We start from the raw sequence: 15,375 nt of genomic DNA, 5'->3' as shown, positions 1-15,375 counted from the left end.
AAATTACTTTGGTAAATTTTATATTCTATATTTTTACGATTAAAAATAAATATAACCTGAGAATGTCCCTAGCTCAGTGACAAGAACACAGTTGGTTGTCAAATGTCAATTTCCTTCTCACCACTTACTGGTGGGACACTCACCTTGGGGTCATGCGAAATAAATCACTCACCTGCAGGCGTTAAAAAACGTTAGTCACATCAGTCACACGAAAGTAATTAGCTTCTGGAAGTAAGCAGATGTTGGCACGCGAGGAAGAGCACCGGCCACTCTTCTCTGCATCAAAACTTCCTTAAAAGCAGCTTCCAGACATGGACATAGCGTCTAGGTGTGGGGTGATGACCAGTGTCAAAGAAAGCAGCGCGGACTCCCCCGTCTTGTAGATATTTTACCAAATCAGATAATGAAGACATGGGAGGGAGCGCGCAACCAGGACCACGGGCTACTGAGTTTCCACTCCTTCCCAGTCTCAGAGAAGCCTCCCCCAGCTCAACTCTGACTTCTCTTCTCAGCCGCATTTCTCCACACACCCTTTCAAGGCTCTGCTCCGCCCACTGCTCCTCCCTCACTCCTCCCACGGCTCCTCCTCCTCCCGCCCCTTTCCTCTCAGACTTGCCTCTGAGCGGAAACTGAAAGTGAAATAGGGAGCTGGCTACCAGCGTTGAGTCCCCTGTAAAGGTGAGTGAACCCCACTAGATCAAGGGACCCCTGCCCTCCTAGGGGACCTCTCTCCCCTGCCCCAGGGTTGCAGAGCCCCTTCCAGTCTCCATCCTGGAGCCGGTCCCATTTGCCCCTTCTCCCACCAGGGATCCCTGAACCCAAGACCAGCTGCGCTTCCGGTGCTGGCCCCCTGCTTGGGAGGAGGCTGGGGTGTGGACCTGACTGCCGAGTTACCCAGAAGGGGAAGGGGCTCGGCTGCCCCCTACCTGGGAGGAGGCTGGGTTGTGGACGTGACTGTGGAGTTACCCAGAAGGGGAAGGGGCCCGGCTGCCCCCATGCTGGCACCTGACCTAGGATGACGGCTGGGTGTGGCTGGGATAGCCAGGACTGCAGCCTAGCCAGGAGGGTAGGGAGCCCAGTGTCGGGGAGGTCTGCAATTCTGGAGACTCCCAGGTCCAAAAGTCCTCCAGAGGTGAGAGGGGCAGGCTGTTTAGGATGTTCAACCAGAAATGTATAGGCCTTCAGAATTATTCTTTGCCCTAGAATAAGTGTTGTCAGGAACTAAACTAAGTTTGGAGCAGCTGAGAAAAGAGCCCAGGGAGTGCTGGCCACAGTTCCTGTTGCTCTGTGTATATACATACATATACACCTACATACATATATGCAACTGACTTCCGCCGTTATAGGAGGGATTAATGAAGATATATTCAAAGCATGAAGTATCTCTGGCACATGGAAGGTACATGGTAAAAAGTAGCTATAATTTCTCAGCAACATGGAGGCCTGTTGGTACCCGACAGTAGATGGATGAGCACTGAGGGTTTAAGCAGGAATGGACATGATGAGAGTAGAACTGTCAACAGCTCTATGAGGTTCTTGCCAATTTTCATTCCCTCTTTTAGGGACTCAGTTTCTCCTTCTGTCTCACTGGATCAATGGACCAAACAATGGAGGAGTTCTTGTTATTCAGAACAGGAATAAACTTATTCAACAAACTGTTTGATCGGTGCAAAAGTAATTACTGTTTTTTTTTTTTTTTTTTTTTTGAGACGGAGTCGCTCTGTTGCCCAGGCTGGAGTGCAGTGGCGCAATCTCGGCTCACTGCAAGCTCCGCCTCCCGGGTTCACGCCATTCTCCTGCCTCAGCCTCCCGAGTAGCTGGGACTACAGGCGCCCGCCACCACGCCCGGCTAATTTTTTGTATTTTTTAGTAGAGACGGGGTTTCACTGTGTTAGCCAGGATGGTCTCGATCTCCTGACCTCGTGATCCGCCCGCCTCGGCCTCCCAAAGTGCTGGGATTACAGGCGTGAGCCACCGCGCCCGGCCAATTACTGTTTTTGACATTAATTGTTTTGCCATTCATTTTATGCCTTGTTTTGTTTTGTTTTGTTTTGTTTTTGAGAGGGAGTCTCGCCGTGTCGCCCAGGCTGGAGTGCAATGGCACAATCTTGGCTCACTGCAACCTCTGCCTCCCAGGTTCAAGCAATTCTCCTGCCTCAGCCTCCCAAGTAGCTGGGATTACAGGTGCCCACCACCACTCCCAGCTAATTTTTGTATTTTTAGTAGAGACAGGGTTTTACCATATTGGTCAGGCTGGTCTTGAACTCCTGACCTAAGGTGATCCACCCACCTCGGCCTCCCAAAGTGCTGGGATTACAGGTGTGAGCCACCGTGCCTGACCCATTATTTTTATTCTTATTTTTTATTTTCCTTTGCATCATTTTGTTTTTCTTTTTTTAGTATATTTTTAATTTTTGTGGGCACATAGTAGGTATATTTATGGGGTATATGGAATATTTTGATACAGGTATACAATGTGTAATAATCACATCAGGGTAAGTGGGGCATCTATCACCTCAAGCATTGATCATCTGTAATACAAACTATGCAATTATACTCTTATTTTTAATGTACAATTAAATTATTGACTATAGTCACCCTGTTGTACTATCAAATACTAGATCTAATTCACTCCACTTTTGTACCCATTAACCATCCCATCTTCTCCCCCACACACAGACCCTCCCTACTACTCTTCCCTAGCCTCTGGTAACCATCTTTCTATTATCTAACTCCATGAGTTCAATTGTTTTAATTTTTAGCTTCTACAAATGAGTGAGACCATACAATGTTTGTCTTTCTGTGCCTGGCTTATTTCACCTAACATAATGACCTCCAGTTCCATTCATGTTGTTGTGAATGACAGGATCTCATTATATTTTATGACTGAATAGTACTCCATTGTGTATACATACCACATTTTCTTTATCCATATATCTGTTGATGGACTCTTAGATTGCTTCCAAATCTTGGCTATTGTGAAACGTGCTGCAGTAAACATGGAAGTGTGGATATCTCTTTGATATACTGATTTCCTTTCTTTGGGGTATATACTAGCAGTGGGATTGATGGATCATATGGTAGCTCTGTCTTCAGTATTTTGAAGAACCTCCAAACTGTTCTCTGTAGTGATTGTACTAATTTACCTTCCCACCAACAGCATATGAGTGTACCCTTTTCTCCACACCCTCACCAGCATTTGTTATAGCCTGTCTTTTGGAGAAAAGACATTTTAACTGAGATGAGATTATATCTCATTGTAGTTTTGATTTGCATTTTTCTGATAACCAGTGATGTTGAGCAACTGTTCATATGCCTGTTTGTCATTTGTATGACTTCTTTTGAGAAATGTCTGTTCAGATCTTTTGTCCATTTTTGAGTCAGATTATTATTGTTTTTCCTGTAGAGTTGTTTGAGCTCCTTATATATTCTGGTTATTCATCCCTTGTCAGATGGATAGTTTACAAATATTTACTCCAATTCTGTGGGCTGTCTCTTCACTTTGTGGATTGTTTCTTTTGCTGTGCAGCACCTTTTCAACATGATGTGATCCCATTTGTCCAAGTTTGCTTTGGCTGCCTGTGCTTGTGGGATATTTGAAAGAAGTCTTTGCCCAGTCCAATGTCCTAGAGAGTTTTCCCAATGTTTTCTTGTAATAGTTTCATAGTTTGAGGCCTTAGATTTAAGTCTTTAATCCATTTTGATTTGATTTCTGTATATGGTGAGACATAGGAGTGTAGTTTCATTCTTCTGCATGTGGATATCCAGTTTTCCCAGCAGCATTTGTTGAAGAGACTGTCCTTTCCTCACTGTATGTTCTTGGTACCTTTGTTGAAAATGTGCTCACTGTGGATGTACAGATTTGTTTCTGGGTTCTTTATTCTACTGGTCTATGTGTCTGTTTTTATGCCAGTACCATGCTGTTTGGGTTACATTAGCTCTACAGTATAATTTGACGTCAGGTGATGTGATTCCTCCAGTTTTGTTCTTTTTGCTCAGGATAGCTTTGGCTATTCTGAGTCTTTTGTGATTCCATATAAATTTTAGGATTGTTTTTTCCTATTTTTGTGAAGAATGTCATTGGTATTTTGATAGGGATTATGTTGACTTTTTGTTTTTCTTACACAGACTTTCTCATATTCTCTTTTCCCTTTCTTCTTCTCTCCCAGCCAAACCCCCTAAAGGTCTCCACACTGCTGTTTAACGGCACGCTTGACAATGGCTTCAGCAGCACGCTTGACAATGATGTGGGAGGAGGTCACATGCCCTATCTGCCTGGACCCCTTCGTGGAGCCTGTGAGCATCGAGTGTGGCCACAGCTTCTGCCAGGAATGCATCTCTCAGGTTGGGAAGGGTGGCGGCAGCGTCTGTCCTGTGTGCCGGCATCGCTTTCTGCTCAAGAATCTCCGGCCCAATCGACAGCTAGCCAACATGGTGAACAACCTTAAAGAAATCAGCCAGGAGGCCAGAGAGGGCACACAGGAGGAACGGTGTGCAGTGCATGGAGAGAGACTTCACCTGTTCTGTGAGAAAGATGGGAAGGCCCTTTGCTGGGTGTGTGCCCAATCTCGGAAACACCGTGACCATGCCATGGTCCCTCTTGAGGAGGCTGCACAGGAGTACCAGGTGAGGCCTTAGAGACACAAACAGGAAGAAAGAAGGTGGGCCCTGGTGAGTGCTTTGTTTTCAGAGCAGGGAATGGGAGAGGACCACCTCTGGATTGGAGGGGTTAGAGAAAGGAGGGGTTTACCTCTCTCCATGTCTAATGTAGGAGGAGAATTATAAGTTAAACCCAACCTCATTCCCCAGGCGTAGGAGATATGCATGAGAAAATGCTGCAAGGATTACCCCACCCTATTACTTGGTTTGCATGGGGGACTAATAAGCTGTCTTTCTCTGCAGGAGAAGCTCCAGGTGGCATTAGGGGAACTGAGAAGAAAGCAGGAGTTGGCTGAGAAGTTGGAAGTGGAAATTGCAATGAAGAGAGCAGACTGGAAGGTAAGAATGACATCCTGAAGGGGATCTTAGGCTGGAAGGCTGGGCAGGGTCCAGAGTCCTCAACTCACAGCCTTAACCGTAGCTGTGCCTCTCTGAGCAGTGGTAGAGTTGGTCCGTCTCACTCTCCAGAAACCAGCTGCTCTCTAGGTTTACAAATAGAGGGGAATAAAAATGATGCAGGTTCAAAGGGGAGCTCCCCATCAGGCCTGAAGATCAAGAATCCTGGAAGAAGGTGCTGAGAGGATCTAGCTATACCCTAAAGTTTCGAGCTCCTCTGAGTCTAGTCTCAGAGGTGTGATGGCGTCAGCACCTGGATGTGTGAGACAAATATCCTAGTAGAAACCCAACTGCTAGCTAAGCCTTTCAGGAAATGACAAGGGCTGTGAGGAATAAACTTAAGGAAACCATCTGACCAGGTGGTTACTTGACCATGACCAGATCTCTGGTCCAAAATATAATGAAGAATCAATGTTTGTTCTGCACTGATGATTTCCTAGGAGAGGTGGGGCATGTCAGGGATGAGAGGGGAGAAGAAGGAGCCCATCCCCAGTAGATCCCAGAAGAGGAAGATTTGGGATTGAGGTAGGGTGTGAGTTGGGTTGTGGGGACAAAACAGACCCTCATGTGTCATCGAGTGACCTTCCAGTTACTAACAGGAGAGGAAAAGCAAAGAATGTCCCCAAGCCCCCTTTCCCAGGACTTAGAGGTGGTGGTGTGAGCCTGGCTTTGTGAGGTTGTTGGAGGTGGGAACAGGTGATTTTTTCTCAGTAACTCACTGAGACAGGAAGACACAGGGGCACATTTGAGTGGTGACTGGGTTTGGAAGAGAGGTTGGAAAAAGTCCCCAATGCCATATATTCATGTAGCTGTGGTTGTAGGCCACCTACAGTGTGCCCTCACCAAGTCCATTCCCCTCACTGTCCCAGAAACCTCAACCACCTACCTCCCAAGCAAAATTGTGTGTGTGTGTGTGCGCACGTGTGCGTGTGCATGTGTGTGTGTTTTCCCAGACAGCACAGAGTGGAGTCTCTTGGGGATAGGAATAGGTACCAATACCTCCATTCCCAAAGCTTGGGAGATTTTCATAAAAACCACCTCTCTCTTTCCCTTGACACTAAAGAAAACAGTGGAAACACAGAAATCTAGGATTCACGCAGAGTTTGTGCAGCAAAAAAACTTCCTGGTTGAAGAAGAACAGAGGCAGCTGCAGGAGCTGGAGAAGGATGAGAGGGAGCAGCTGAGAATCCTGGGGGAGAAAGAGGCCAAGCTGGCCCAGCAGAGCCAGGCCCTACAGGAGCTCATCTCAGAGCTAGATCGAAGGTGCCACAGCTCAGCACTGGAACTGCTGCAGGTGAGACAGGGAGGGGTTCCCTTCTACAATTCAGGGAATAACTGAAAAAGACCAGAGCTATCTGGAACTGCCATTTGAATAAATGGACACCTGGTCCCTGGAATGTTCTTAAATGAAGTAGAATTCAAACCCATGAATGGTTCGCGTTCAAGACACAAAGTAAAGATGAAAATAAGTACAGGACCTTTTTAAAAATCAATTTATGTTGCACTTAGAATCATCTTGCATCCACCAATGATATGTTTGCCTCACGGTAGGAAACTATGGACTAGATGGTCTCACAAGGCCCTTCTGTTCTAACATTCTACAGTTCTTTTCCCACACCTGTTCAGTGTCACTCAGAGTGGTCATGAGCCATTGCTTTCGGGTTTGTGCAGAAAACCTAATTGTATTGGGTTGACTTGACAGGCTCTCTTCTGCCCAACATTGAACCAGGCTTTCTATTTATTTATTTATTTATGAGACAGAGTTTCGCTCTTGTTGCCCGGGCTGGAGTGCAATGGCGCGATCTTGGCTCACTGCAACCTCCGCCTCCCGGGTTCAAGCAATTCTCCTGCCTCAGCCTCACATCACCACACCTGGCTGATTTTGCATCCCTAGTAGAGATGGGATTTCTCCATGTTGGTCAGGCTGGTCTCAAACTCGCAACCTTAGGTGATCTGCCCACCTCAGCCTCCCGAAGTGCTGGGATTACAGGAGTGAGCCACTACACCTGTCTGTGAACCAGGCTTTCCAACACACTTTTGACTGAGTCTAGGAGCCTGCTAACTCCCATGTAATGGCGCCCAATCCCTACGACAAAAATATTCTCAGTGATTTGGTTTCACATACAGGAAGAGGCAACATTAAGTACGCAAGGGAGCTTTAACTAACCAACCTTTCCTTCCCAAACAATGCTAGCCCACAGGTGGAACAGAGCGGTTTCTAGACACCTGAACTTGGCCATTCTCTGCCTGTGATTGTTTCTGGGCTTAAGCCAAGCTGGGCTACGTGCCCTCTCTGCCCTCCTTTCTTTCTCCCCTGGGGGGAAAAAAAAACTGGTCTTTGAGTCAGAGTCCTGAAACTGATAACCCTTCCCTAGCCATAGGTCACATCCATGCTGGGCTTCTGGTTACCTCACAAGCAGCCACACGTCCTTTCTGCTTCGAGCTGGTCAGAATCATCTCTGGGGCCTAGGACCAGAGGAAGGAGAGGAACAGTGCCCCAGGGACCAAAGATGGATCACATCACCCACAGGGCTGATGTCTCAGTGGCGATCCAGCAATCCAGAACTTACTTTCTGTCTCTTTTCTCCTCAGGAGGTGATAATTGTCCTGGAAAGGTAAGGAGGAGTTTTCTTTGTTAGAAGAGGGGCCAGCAGAAAGCATATATGCCTATGACAAAGGTTATTGAATTAGAAGTACATGCACTGAAGTTTTCCCCATCTGGCTTCCTATTCTCAAAAACTTCGTTCTCTATAAAATATTTTCTGGTCTCAGAAAGCTAATAAATGGACATCTCAATTGGTGATTGCCCACAGTAGTTGGATCATAACATCTTCACACAGTAAAGCCCTGCCAAACAGGGAAATCCTGGGAAGTTCTGGGTCTTCCCAGAATTCAGACTACTGGAACATGGCCTGCTGAGACTCCTTTTCTCAGTGGAATCTAACCAGTTACCTCCCAAAAAGAGCCATGAGTAAGACCCACAGTGTGGGCAAGACTCCTTGAGGTTCCTTGCAGAAGTGATTCAGCCTGTCTCAGATTGCTTGCCTATAAAATGAAATTGAATGCTATATTTGCCAGGTGACCTCAGGCTTAGACAGGAGAGACAGACTGTCCACATGCTGCAGAGCCTCCTATAACCAGGAACTCCTGGGTAGAAACTAAATCCTGCATTGTTTGCCTCTCACACCCACTCCTGGAGATTTGAACACCAGAGGTGTTTGTAAATTTGAGTTGAATTAAATTATCGGAGTCCTCCACAATGGAGGTTATAGTGTTAGGGTTTGGGATAGGAGTAGGAGACAGGAGTCTCAAACTCTCTTTCCCCCAGGAGTGAGTCCTGGAACCTGAAGGACCTGGATATTACCTCTCCAGAACTCAGGAGTGTGTGCCATGTGCCAGGGCTGAAGAAGATGCTGAGGACATGTGCAGGTGAGGCAAGTTCTAGTTTTGCGGGGGATAATGGGGTGCAGAGTAGATCCCAGGGTCAGGGAGCCTGGATGGCAACTTGGAGGAGAGATGGCAGGTCAGAGCAGGGGGAACAGAGATGGAGGTAAGGAAGATGGTTTCTTCAAAGGTCAGGACCAAGGCCAGAACTGGCTGATGGTCATTTCCTCACACAGGGAGGTTCACCCCTCATGCTTACCCTGGAGTTTACACAAAATCCCCCCACCACAGGCACAGAGTTAGTGACTCCCCCCATGCAAGGCCTGACTGTGGTCCTCTCTCTGCAGTCCACATCACTCTGGATCCAGACACAGCCAATCCGTGGCTCATACTTTCAGAAGATCGGAGACAAGTGAGGCTTGGAGACACCCAGCAGAGCATACCTGGAAATGAAGAGAGATTTGATAGTTATCCTATGGTCCTGGGTGCCCAGCACTTCCACTCTGGAAAACATTACTGGGAGGTAGATGTGACAGGAAAGGAGGCCTGGGACCTGGGTGTCTGCAGAGACTCTGTGCGCAGGAAGGGGCACTTTTTGCTTAGTTCCAAGAGTGGCTTCTGGACAATTTGGTTGTGGAACAAACGAAAATATGAGGCTGGCACCTACCCCCAGACTCCCCTCCACCTTCAGGTGCCTCCATGCCAAATTGGGATTTTCCTGGACTATGAGGCTGGCATGGTCTCCTTCTACAACATCACTGACCATGGCTCCCTCATCTACTCCTTCTCTGAATGTGCCTTTACAGGACCTCTGCGGCCCTTCTTCAGTCCTGGTTTCAATGATGGAGGAAAAAACACAGCCCCTCTAACCCTCTGTCCACTGAATATTGGATCACAAGGATCCACTGACTATTGATGGCTTTCTCTGGACACTGCCACTCTCCCCATTGGCACCGCTTCTCAGCCACAAACCCTGCCTCTTTTCCCCATGAACTCTGAACCACCTTTGTCTCTGCAGAGGCATCCGGATCCCAGCAAGCGAGCTTTAGCAGGGAAGTCACTTCACCATCAACATTCCTGCCCCAGATGGCTTTGTGATTCCCTCCAGTGAAGCAGCCTCCTTATATTTGGCCCAAACTCATCTTGATCAACCAAAAACATGTTTCTGCCTTCTTTATGGGACTTAAGTTTTGTTTTCTCCTCTCCATCTCTAGGATGTCGTCTTTGGTGAGATCTCTATTATATCTTGTATGCTTTGCAAAAGGGCTTCCTAAAAATAAAAAATAAAATTTAAAAAACTGTGCCTCCGTCTATCCCATTCAGTCCTCGTTCCTTAATCCTGAAATACTTGAGAACTCTGAATGTGATTAATAGTGATGTGGCTTTAACACTGCACGTGCTTTTCATGCCTAGACTGTCCCATTTGAAATGTTTGATCTTGGACTGAAGACCCAGGTCAAGTCTTCTGTACTTCCCCATCACTGCCTTCCCCATCATAGCCGCTGTGGTGATTGATAGAAGGCCATTTGAGCTCTGATCGCTGTCCGAGGGGATATTACCTCCTTACCATGAAGGAACACCTGCTTTTGAAATACAAAGTTCTTCTGGGGCTGGAGTAGCTCTGTGACCTCTGCATCTCTGACCCTCACAGACCTGAAGCACCTTCTGTCCATGTTCTCAGTAAGTGACGAGTGACAACATCAAAGTTCTTGGAACTCTCTGGGGCTTCCCTATGCTTTCAGTGTTCTAGACAACTGGCCAATTCCTGTGCCCCTTGGAATATCCAGTTTTAATGTTATTTCTCTCTGGAATGCACCTTTCTGGGGCAAAGTTTTCTGACTTTTCCAGAAGAGTAAATGTTACATCCGCTAAGGGATAAAGAAAAAGGGGGTGTGTGCTGTGGGTGTGACCACATCCCCAATCATGAGGAAGGGATTTGGAGCCTGAAGAAATGTGTGTCTGTGTCAGCATGTGCTCACATTCGGCAGGTGAGGCCATGAGTATTAGGAAGAAAGGGACCATCTTGTCTTCCAGAAGCTTCCACTGCAGACGATGAGGTATCCTTTCAGGCAAGGTGAGGAGAGACTTTGTGTGGAGGTGAGAAGAGAACACAGCAGCAAAGAGTAATAGTGAAGCATGGCTTCATCTTCTTCCTGTCTCTATGACCAAGCTACCTCCCCTAAAACTCCTGCCCCCGGCCCCACGCCTCCTACTTGAATGGTTTGGACGAGGAAAGAAGAGGTTGAAAGGATATGGAAAGAAAGCCAAACAAAGGAGCTAAGTTCCTGGACACAGCCACTAACAAGCCCTCTCTAGCATGTGCAGCTCAGGCCTGTGCCCCAGGGCTGGGGCTTTGGGATGGGAAGACAGAGAGAAGAGGAGCAGGAGCTGTAGCAGGGTCAAAGATGCGTCCTGGGAAGGGAAGGGCCCAGCATCTGACAGCTTCTGCAGACAGATCCAGGAGCGTGGGGGTGGTCTCAGGTGTCGAAGTAAAGGATGAGACATAGACTCCCTCTAGAGTGTCCCCATAAGTGGGTCGTGGCAACTTCCTTCTCCTACCTTCTTTCAAACTCGGAGCATCTCTCATTGTTGCCACTTCCCCCTCGGCTCTCTCTGACAGAAAAAGCCATTCTCCCTGTTCCCATCCCTTTCCTTCCAGATTTAGACTTCTCAGCCCTGGATGATTCTGCCTCATTCCACCCGCCCTAACCCCTCTTCCTTTGAACTACTCCCCAACACACACACAGACATGTGCATGCACACATGACACATCCCTGGCTCTCAACCCACCTTGTTCTTGGCCTCAACTTTGACCTAGATCTCAGAGGGCTACCAGTAGATCCTGTCAAGGTCCCGCCATGGGGGTAAAGGTCAAAGCATAGAAGCCTGTGGAGCTGGTCTCCCTAAGTCTCTTGCAGGAATTGTCCAAGCCTGGTGAGGGACCGCAGGTGGGGAGGTTAAGGTGTGGAAGGAGCTAGAGGGAGTTAGTGCCTGCCCAGGGGAGTGTGGGTCACTACTTTTTCATTATCACATTAGCAAATATTTAGTCAGATGATAATACTCAATACTGGCAAGATGGACACATTTATCCTTGCTGGTTGTGATGTAAATGGATACAAACATTTCTGGAATCATTTTGTCAATATGTAATAAAGGCCTCAGAGATTTCCATATTATTTAATTCAATAATCCCACCTCTGGGAGTCTATCCTAAGGAAATAACTTGACATTGGGAAATAGCCCTATGCATAAAGATATTCTTCAATGAATAACAGTGAAAATTGGTTATAGCATTAGTGATCAACAATTAGCACTACTGTCCATCTAGTCAATGGAAGACTACACAGCCATTTCAAAATAAAATTATTAATAACATGGGGGAGATGCCCATGATATATTCAGTGAAGACAGTTATACCAAATTGTATAATTTCAGAAGGTGGGTCATAACTATGTTAAAACAAAATGCAAATAAATTTTTGAAATCACCTTTGTCCTAGCAAACTAATGCAGGAACAGAAAACCAAATACCACATGTTCTCTCTTATAAGTGGGAGGCAAACACAGGGTACTCATGGACATAAAGATGGCAACAAAGTGGGGTCTACTAGACGAGGGAGGAAGGGAGGAGAGCAAAAGTTGAAAAACTAACTGCTGGGTACTATGCTCAGTACCAGGGTGACAGGATCATTCATACCCAAACCTCAGTATCATGCAGTATACCCAGGTAACAAACTTGCACATATACCCCCGAATCTAAAAAGTTGAAGAAAACTCGCCTTTGTAAAGATTATGACAGAGAAATCTAATGTGGCTGACTCCAACTTGCTTCTAGCCTCACAGGATGGCTGTCTTCATTCATTCCTGGGCGTAGGTCAAGCTAAACATGGGAGGAATTTAGTTTATGGTTTAACTTGGAAGCAAGGATGATAATAGTCCTTTCTTAAAACTAACCCCCTCCTTGCTCAGGGTCCAAAACCTAAAGAAAGGCCACAAGATTAGGATTATGGGAGGGGCCTGAATTCTGCTAACATGTGAGTGTCGTTTCTATAATTCCTCACTGCTTAGGAGTCTGTGCTGTGCTGACAGCCACCACACCCAACCTTAGGTACCCAAGAGATAATGACATGGGAGATGTCAGCTCCATATGAGCTTGTGGTAGATTGTGGAAGGCCCTACACCCCAGTCTTCTCCCCTACATTGGGAAGTTTTCCTGTTGGCCCAACAGTCTATTCTTACTTCCTTTCCCCAGGAGCCCCATCTTGTACCTTCCTAAGTTCCTAACTAAACTAACACTTCCCAAGCAGAGATGAACTAAAGTCTTACAGCTCAGATTGCAACTATATTTTAATCCAAAGTCTATGGAAGATCCCACTGGTTACTTGACCCTTATATCTTCTTCTTCTCATCCATGTGTTTTCACTCAACATCCCCCATACTTGCCACGTGATATTCATCAACGTTCTCCTTGTATCCCTAAAGGTGAAGGAAAGGGCATCCCCTTATTCTTTCCAAAGAGCACATAATGATATGGAACTAGAAGCAGGGGTGAGGGAGTTTAGAGATGTTTGCAACTACCTTAATGTTGTGGGATTTATATTTTAATATTTAAATAGATTATATTAATTACCATAGTATTCAATTATTGGTTGGAGATTCATCTGAATTTAGCAGATGCTTAGTAAAAATGTATGGAGTGAACTTGGGAGACACCTTGCCTGAGATAGTGTGCACAAGAGAGTTAAAAAGTTCTTAAAGAATTTTTGCTCAAAATTAGTTGAGACTTAAATCTAAGACCTGAAACCATACAACTCCTAGAAGAAAACATGGGGTTAGGAATATCAATCTAAATAGGTGTGGTGGTCTTTTGATATGCCACCTTGGTGGCTAGCTATAAGCCCCTAGTTATTCAAACTAACCTAGATGTTGCTGTGAAGGTATTTTGTAGATATGATTGAAGTGCGTAATTATTTGACTTTAAGTAAAGGAGATTATCCTATGTAATCTGGTTGGGCCTAATTCAATCAGGCCTTAAAAGCAGAACTGAAGCTTCCCTGAAGATTATATTCCACCTATGAATAACAGCTTTAACTCATGCCTGAGAGTTCCAGCCTGCCTTCCAACTGCCTGCCCTATGGATATACGACTTGCTTTCCCAACCCCCACAGTTGTGCAAGTGAATTCCTTGCAATAAATCTCTTAATATGTATCTACTACTCTTTCTGCTTCTCCAGTTGAACCCTGATTGATATGAAAGCTGGGACTGAGGTAACAGCATCACCTGGTGACAGCATACTTTAAGTTTTTGAGGTTGGAACAATAAAGCTCTAAACTTGAATCACAGTAGACTGTGAGAGAGCCCTAGCATTCCAGGAACTCCGATTCCTTATCTAAAATAGAATCTCAGGTTGCCCTCAGCACCATTTCCACTAAATATTTCATGAAAAATTTAGTTACTGTACAAAGAAGTCAGTGACTTTGAAAAGACTTTATTGATCAAAGAGTTGCTTCTAAGGATGAGTAATAGTCTATCTTTTAACATAGGACAGAAAAGAATCCTATGAAGAAAAGATAAAAAGAACAGAAAAGACCCAGGTCCTAAATCCTCAGATGACAACTAAATCAAGATAAATGACAAAGTCGACCAGTTCCTTGGGTAATAAACTGGAGCAGGAATATGGAAGAGAATTCATGCTTACGCTAATGAGATGTACTGGGGAATGGTGGGCTTGTATTTGCTAGGTTCATGGAGAAATATGAAGAAAAAGAAGGGTAGATTATAAAATCAGCTTTTCTGCTTCTCTATGTTTCTGCCTTCGAGCTAACCAGTATAAATGATGGTTTGCTCCCTTTCATTGATATACTGATGAGAGGAGACTGTCAGAATGATATCAACCTAAATAATCTCAGTTCTCAAAATCTGAATACCTTGGGATATCAGGTTACCTTTATACTTGGAGATATACATTATACAGATGATATACTTCCCTTGGTCTCCACCAAAATAAACCAAGTAGTAGAGATTTCATAGAATCTCAACTTTTACCCCCACCAATAGTCACTAACAAGTAATCCAAGTATACCCTTGCATGTCACATAAAAGTTCTCCTGAGAAATGAGGAAAGACTCTATCAGCACTAATTCTAATTCTCATTAATATTGCCCTTTAAAATTCAAACGAACTAGTTGAATTTTCTAATCTCTTTTGATTCTACAACTTCCTTTTGAATTAGGAAAAACAGATATTATACTACAATTTTAAAGATAAAGTCAGTAAAGCAGAAAAGAAAGAAAATTTAAAATGTATCCACTGCTTATTTTGTCTCAAGTATATTCAAGGTCCTGTTCATACTTTATTTTATTTATTTTTATCATAGGCCTATGATAAATGTACAATCAAGACAATCAAGAAATGCAATGATTATGATATCCTCCCATATCTAATTTAAAATAAAATATATTTCAAATGATATCAAATATATCATTTGATTACATTACATTAAGATAGAGTAATCTTAATGTAATCTTAATTACATTAAGATAGAGTCTGTCTAAGTGTTTTAACTGTAATGCCCTAGTAAGTAAAGTTTTCTGATGGTTTAATTTGGTTATTTCTGTTTTGATAGTCCTTTTTCTGGCACCCTAAGGATGTGCCAGGAAGAGTCTCTAAGAGAATAAGTAACTGACCCAAGGTCAAACACACTGTTATAAAGGAAGCCAGGATTCAAACCTAATCCTGATCCAAAGCTTACGTTCTTCCCTAAACACTATACTTTTCAAGGTCACATGATAATCTGATTTTCAAAGTCATGATCAGTCACTTTATCCATAGTCAGTGGAATCTTAATTCGTAGGTCTCTGCAAAGTAGGCAAAAAAAAAAAAAAAAAGCAAAGCCCTATAGTGATAAACATACTATCAGATTAGTCAAATCTAGCA

At 44.7% G+C, this 15,375-nt stretch overlaps 1 protein-coding gene across 1 annotated transcript; it reads left to right on the top strand.

Annotated features, from left to right (window-relative positions):
- Window positions 1-207: 207 nt before the first annotated feature.
- Window positions 208-9,742, top strand: TRIM21 (tripartite motif containing 21). The gene is made up of 7 exons (XM_004050506.5): window positions 208-678; window positions 4,170-4,626; window positions 4,903-4,998; window positions 6,119-6,349; window positions 7,648-7,670; window positions 8,384-8,484; window positions 8,787-9,742. The coding sequence occupies exons 2-7, from the start codon at window positions 4,219-4,221 to the stop codon at window positions 9,353-9,355; spliced, it is 1,428 nt and encodes a 475-aa protein (XP_004050554.1). The 5' UTR covers window positions 208-678; window positions 4,170-4,218; the 3' UTR covers window positions 9,356-9,742.
- The last annotated feature ends 5,633 nt before the right edge of the window (window positions 9,743-15,375 follow it).

This window comes from Gorilla gorilla, chromosome 9, assembly GCF_029281585.2.
Source record: "Gorilla gorilla gorilla isolate KB3781 chromosome 9, NHGRI_mGorGor1-v2.1_pri, whole genome shotgun sequence".
Taxonomy (NCBI): Eukaryota; Metazoa; Chordata; class Mammalia; order Primates; family Hominidae; genus Gorilla; species Gorilla gorilla.
This window is presented reverse-complemented; position numbering and strand designations above follow the sequence as displayed.